General features: G+C 43.2%; 1 protein-coding gene across 1 annotated transcript in view; it reads left to right on the top strand.

Annotated features, from left to right (window-relative positions):
• The window catches only part of LOC129384190 (uncharacterized), a 123,013-nt gene that overhangs the window by 86,097 nt on the left and 30,053 nt on the right, over positions 1 to 6,863 (top strand). Inside the window, exons 23-24 of the mRNA XM_072284104.1 lie at positions 4,690 to 4,707; positions 6,312 to 6,335. Of these exons, the coding sequence (XP_072140205.1) occupies positions 4,690 to 4,707; positions 6,312 to 6,335 (42 nt within the window). The remainder of the gene's footprint in view (positions 1 to 4,689; positions 4,708 to 6,311; positions 6,336 to 6,863) is intronic.

The following is a 6,863-nucleotide window of genomic DNA, read 5'->3' on the forward strand; positions in this document are numbered from 1 at the left end:
CGTATGCGCGAAGAGCAGGGAATGAGTTCCAGTACGGCGGCATCCAGGTGGTACGGCAGTGGCGGGATACGTGACCAATGGGGTGGTAGCGGAAGCAGATCGGTTTGTCATCTGGGGTTCGCCATTCAGCCAGATTGCGTGGTCTGGGAGCGAAATACTGGTCATTACAGGTTGTGGACATTGGAATGGGTGCCGAATCAGGCCAGGAGAAAGAGCAGGCGGTAGGGACTCCAAGGTTTGCAATTTCTTGCCCCACAACTGCTTGAACAACGTAAATAGCGGGGGCCACTTGGTCAATGGTACCGCCAGGGGATCGTGGATGAAGGGGGGCCGAACTCGCCGCTTCAATCTCACGGCGAACGATACGTATGACGTTCTCTTGAAATTGTCGTGTGGCGGTAAGTGTGGAGCAAGAGGACGTGGCAAGGGTGTTTGTTAACTGGGAAAAGTGTGGCACGATGCGGCGGCTTTTGGCGACCTCGAAGCAGCGGCATTCTTCGTCGAATATATATATATATATATATATATATATATGATAAATGATTGGTACCCTTCAACAGATACTCACTAAAATTTGAAGAAAAACTTTCAGAAGCTTCTCCTGCTCATGATCAGGTTGAAACCACCCTTAAATCACTGGAGCATGTCATTGATTTCCAGACAAAAAAAAATTACAGATCTGGAAGACCGAAATAGGCGGTCAAATATAAATATTCATGGCATAACTGACATCCTCGATAAAACTGAAGCGCTGCTTAAGGAAAATATTATCATTGAGGTAATTACAGATAAGTTGAAAGTGGAGTGCCATTCCATTGGCCGCATTCACAGACTTGGCCGAAAAGGTACTGACCGTCCAGTAATCATATATCTACAGGATTTCAATGAAAAGAAACTGATATTTGATAACTGTAAAAACTTGAAGAAACGAGCATAAGCATTAGGAACGATTACTCACAAGCTACACTAAAAGAAAGGAAGCTTTTGTGGGACAGCGCGCAAGCTGAGAAACTTAGGGGTCAAGAAGTATACCTGATTCATGATAAACTTAAGATTGATAAAGATATTTTTTTCTGGGATGAGGCAAAGAACATGCGCGTAAAAATAATGAATAAACGCTCCTCGCAGCAAGAAACCTGACGCTCCTCCCAAGAATGCGGCGAACACTTGCGTATTATTAAGGTAAACGCTCGCAGCGTCCTAAACAAAACAGAAAATCTTGAAATTACTTTATTAGAGCACAGCCCACACATTGCAGTTATAATGGAGACATGGCTGCGGTCCGAAATAGGTGACGAGCATGTGTTCCCACCCTGTTATCAAGTATTCCGCAAGGATAGGAATTCTAGGGGAGGCGGTGTTGCAGTACTTATTAAACATCATATAGAAGCTGTTCTACTAGAAGACGATAATAATATGATAATGATAAATATGATAAGATAATAATAATGATAAATATCACGTGTTGTGGTTACAAATTCCTTTTGTACGCAATTTACAGACCTCCCGATGCATCACCTGAATATCTAGTCAAGCTACAAGAAAGCTTGTCGCAATTCCAGTCAAACAAATTGTTACTTGTGGGTGACCTGAACTTACCTGACGTCATTTGGGAGCGTTTGCAAGCACTTTCACGGAACAATAAACATTTAAACAGCGTGCTTAACATAATGCTAACGCATGACCTAATTCACGTCGTTCAGGAGCCAACACGTGTGCAAGGACCTTGCCAATCTTTGCTTGACCTGGTATTTTTGCCCAGAATGTTAACTGAATATACCGTTGCAGTTGTAGAAGGTATATCTGATCATCTACTTGTCAGTATCGATATATCCATAGTCTCTTCCACCCCATCTGAAAAACCTGTGAAGCGTTCCTTCAAGGACTACTCACGCGCAAATGATGCAGCCATAATAGAACATATGGAAATATGTCTCATCGACTTTAACGACAGCAGTCGTTTAACGACTTTAACGACAGTGACAGCACTCTGGCACCGTTTTAAAAACGTGTGTAAGTTGTGTATTGATAAATTTGTGCCTCATAAATACAAACTAGTCCGCAAGCAAACACCGTGGATGACCCGTGATATTATCCATATGACCCGCAAGATAAAAAAGTTAAAGAAAACACGATTACAACGTGATCGAGTTAATGAAATGAAAGAAAACCTTGCGCGTGCAGTATGCACCTCGAAGGAACACTATTTCAATATAGTACTGCCAAACTTTATTGTTGTAAGCCCGAAAAGTTCTGGAATTACTTGAGCGAAAAAAAGAAGCCAGTAGCACAAATCTGCATCGATGGTTCAATCATTACCGATCACAGCGAAATTGCGAGTCACTTCAATTATTATTTTCATAGTGTATTTTCTAACTCTGGCATTAGTTCATCTAGAGAAAAAACATTTAACCCATCCGAAGCTAATTTTATTTCATACCCTGGCTTAGTTTCGATGCTAGTTAACTTAAATACTAAATCTTCTTGCGGTCCTGACAACCTTCCGAACATTTTTTTGAAACGTTATGCTGAAACTATTGCAAGGTTCCTTCTTATTATATTTCATTCTTCGTTGCTTGCTGGAAAATTACCGGATGACTGGAGGGTAGCCAGAGTTGTACCCGTATTCAAGAAGGGCGACTGTTCATTGTTAGAAAATTACCGGCCAATATCATTGACATCCTCATGTTGCAAACTAATTGAACATATTGTTGCAAATCAGATTAACGAATTTTTAGATAAACATTCAATACTGTCTAATTTTCAACACGGATTTAGAAAAGGCTACTCAACAGTTACACAGCTTGTCACCGTAATTCATTCACTCGCCTCATGCCTCGATAAAAATGGTCAAGTTGACGCCGTATTTCTTGATTTTAGCAAAGCCTTTGATACAGTTCCGCATTACAAATTAATACTGAAACTTCGACATCTTGAGCTCCCTGAAATATTAATCGCATGGTTAACAAACTATCTAACAAATCGCCGCCAGTTCCTGGAAATTAACAAGCAACAGTCTGGCTTCCGGTCACCTCGGGAGTTCCTCAAGGAAGTGTCCTAGGGCCACTGCTCTTTTTACTCTATATAAATGATATTACTACTTATATCCATCCCAGCGTGCAAATTAGGTTGTTTGCTGATGACTGTGTGCTTTTTAGGGAAATCACTTCAACCAATGATCAAACTGATTTAAATGCTTCTCTAGCTGGCATTACTGATTGGGGAAAAACATGGGGAATGCGTCTTAACGCTGAAAAGACGGCCTTTCTTCGCTTCACTGGTCAGAAAGCTCCACTAACCTTTAGTTACACGTTAGGTTCGTTGCCCTTGCACGAAGTAAGAAAATATAGGTATTTGGGCGTCACAATTACTAACAACTTATCATGGAATTTGCACATTGATAATATCTGTTCTTCCGCCTTGCGTAAATTATATTTTTTGCGACATAAACTTAGAAATTCCCCACCTAACGTAAAACTGCTTGCTTATTATTCAATAATTAGACCTAAACTTGAATATGCATGTGTTGTTTGGGACCCGTTTACTAAACAAAATATTAAATGTCTCGAAAGGGTACAGAAAAAAGCCGTACGATTCATATATTCTAAATTCTCTCGCTATGATTCCCCCTCACAAATAATGCATGATAATGGCATCGAAGTCCTTGAGCAGCGAAGGCAACACTTAAGAATTCGATTTCTTACGATGCTTATTAATGGAGACTTATTAATTAATCCTGCATCGTATCTGTTCAATACAACGTCTAGGCTTACTCGACACCATCATCCGAATTCAATAACACCTTATTTTGCACGGACAGATGTATTCAAGTATTCTTTTTTCCCCCGAACTATAAGAGACTGGAATAACTCGTTGTTGCCTGTTTCAATTGATTGACTCATTGTATAACTGTTGTGTCTTACCACTTTACTTGATTGAATAATGCATTGTAATATTGTTGTGTTTAACCACCCTGCTTGGACCTGTTTTAGATCTGCAGTATGAAATAAATAAAAAAATAAATCATTAGAGGTCACGCCTTGCATAGGCTGTGGGCATGGAAGTGTAGACCAGTATATTCTGATTGTATGCACGCGGCACTTTGCGCGCAATTTCTTTCGCGTATTTTTCCCAAATGTGAAATAATATAACATATATAAGTAAGTATGACTTCCAATCCGCGGTAGTGAAGCTAAAAGTAGCAGAAATCCATCTTCGCAACGAAGTCGTTCGATATGAAATTTGAACCACGATTACGAAGCATACACAAGGAACGCGGCCATTCAATCGGTGAGATTGCTTTTGCTGCTCAAAAATTCAGTTACGGACTCAACTTTTACCACTCAAAGCTATCCAGAAAGAAGGCACCAGGTTTCGACAGACGATTCTATCGTGAAAGACGACGAAAACCGAGCATTATGTGATTTAAGAGTGCAGCTTCTTGGGCTAGTTGAAACTGAATGCTGTGACGGAGTGTGTTTCCAGGACAGGCACGGAGTAAGGCACACATATGAACAAACGGCTGTTGTTTGTTTATTTGTGTGCCTTGCTCTGTGCCAGTCTGAAAAGCGGGCCGCGCCACAGTAAGCCATTAGGTGAATTCATAGTGGTGTAACATGACAAAATGCCAGGACTTGGCCAAAATATTCAACTCGTTGTAAAACCTTCACTGTGTTTTCTTTCATGCAGCGCCACGCCTGAGCACCCGTAAGTCAGAGCATTTTTTTTTTTTTTACGAACTACACTTTCCGCAGGTGATAAGCTTTAAAATGGACTATTATTTAAAGAGTCCTCCACCCAGGTTCGGGCTTTGTACGCAAACGAGCATGGCGCGCAAACCACTTTGTGCCTACGATGCTAGTGGAAAGTGAAGCGTCCGGGTGGCGCGAAGACGTTTGAAATTTCAAACAGAAGGCCGCACGTGCTTCATGCGGAGGGCACCGCGCTTCGAGCGAGAGAGTCAAGGTTACACGCATAAGACAGACTGCTTGCAACTTCTCCGGCCCTGGCACGTGACTTCGATTGACCACGCGATGTTAAAACGGGCGATGCCGCCACTCAGACTGCACCGCACGGCACGATATTTCGAGAAGACAAAACAAAAATCACCAGGGATTGCGATGCCACCCAATGCGATATTTTAGCGCCGCTGTACAGGTGTTTTGATTTCACGATATATTGAGGCATCACACAGTTCACCGCACCGAACGGCAGAACCGCAACGCGTGGCGCTATTCATGGGTGCCCCATGTAACTTGAGCCAACCATTACAAATATGCAAATTTCCCGTAGCTGGACAAAGCCAAGGTAATGTTGCCTATGCGGGAAGAGAATGCGAAGCGATGGTCGAAGCGGGAGCTGCTGCGGCCAGCCTGACTTCGAACAGCGCCTTGCTGACGTGGCTCCAGTCACACGCAGATGCGCGGCGCCGATGATTATGGCGGATGAGGACTCGCTGTGGTGATGACGATGCTACACGTCAAATAGCTTCCTTAAAGGGCGGCGAATACCCATCGACACATAACCAGTGGTTTAAGTTGGCGTCAAAGATGTTGAGGATTATGAAATAGCGGCACTGACCCGCGGTTCATAATCATTGACCCGAGTTGGTCGGATGGCTGGATTCGAACACGGTTCTCTTAACACAGCGGCACGCTGATGTACCCATTAGGCTATAGACTACCCAATGACCCAGGATGGAGCGCAAATGGTTAGAACACAGAAACTAACCGGAAATTATGGGAAGTATCATAACAATGCTAATCACTATACAAAAACATGTCTGCTGATCGCCGATATTGTGGCTAGCTAAACTTTCGCATTCAGTCCTCTTCCTGAGCTTGATGACGTCATCACTCGTGCCAAACAGTCGGCGTCACGGTCTCACCTTTCGACGTTGCTTCCCTCAGTTTTCCTGTCCTAGTGACAACCTCTCGATTTCTAAACCGCCCGCCATCCTCGTCTCCATAGTCCAACCACCACCACCCAGCACAGTGTCTAAATACATCAGACGACACAAAACCGTTGCACTTAAAAGAAAAGCTATTTCATTTCGACAAATGATTTGAGCCTATGTCACATAAACAAGGGTCCCTCCTTGCTTTTGATCGCTTTTGTGGTTCAGTAACGGTACATGTTACTCATTTGTCTTTCCACTGTCGATGACGAGCTGGTACTCGGACGATGGTATGCAGCACGTTCGCGTGAACGCTGGTGCTCCAGCGGCTGTTATTCACCAGTTAGCTTATGCGTTGGGCGCCGGCTTCCCTACATCGCAGAATCGCTTAACTATGTGCTCTTTTCTTTTGCAGCACGACCGACCACGCCACTACCAAGTAAGTTGCTACACCTTGCGCGTGTGTTTCGTTTCGCAATGGTACTTGAGGAGAAACACTTACCTCTAAAGTTAAGGCATTCTTTTCAAATTTGCAAGCTTGCCCCCCCCCCCCCCCCCCCCCGCCCCCAAGAACAAAAAACTTTCTTGCTTGACTATAACCTTTGAGTTTGCTTGTATGAACGTTCGCTGCTTGCTTGATGTTGTGGTTTGTTAAGCACTCACATTTCACTACTGAATTTCGCCAATGGGTCATAGATTGGTATCAAGAAATCGGCTTGCAGTACACTAACTTTAACGGCGCGACTTTGGCATCTGGCTCTCAATTGCTGGAAAAGTTGCCACGTTTCTTGACGGTCTGATCGCCAATTTCTGCACTATTTTGTATACACTACCATTGCCAATGCCAGAAATTACACGTTAACTCCCGGACACGGCAATTATCCTTTGATAACAAGCTGCGAGGTTGTTCAGGCTTGTTATTAAAGAAGCCATCTTCTCATATGTAGAAAGCTGCCTTTTCTGATCA

The sequence above is a fragment of the Dermacentor andersoni genome, chromosome 8 (assembly GCF_023375885.2).
Source record: "Dermacentor andersoni chromosome 8, qqDerAnde1_hic_scaffold, whole genome shotgun sequence".
NCBI lineage: Eukaryota > Metazoa > Arthropoda > Arachnida > Ixodida > Ixodidae > Dermacentor > Dermacentor andersoni.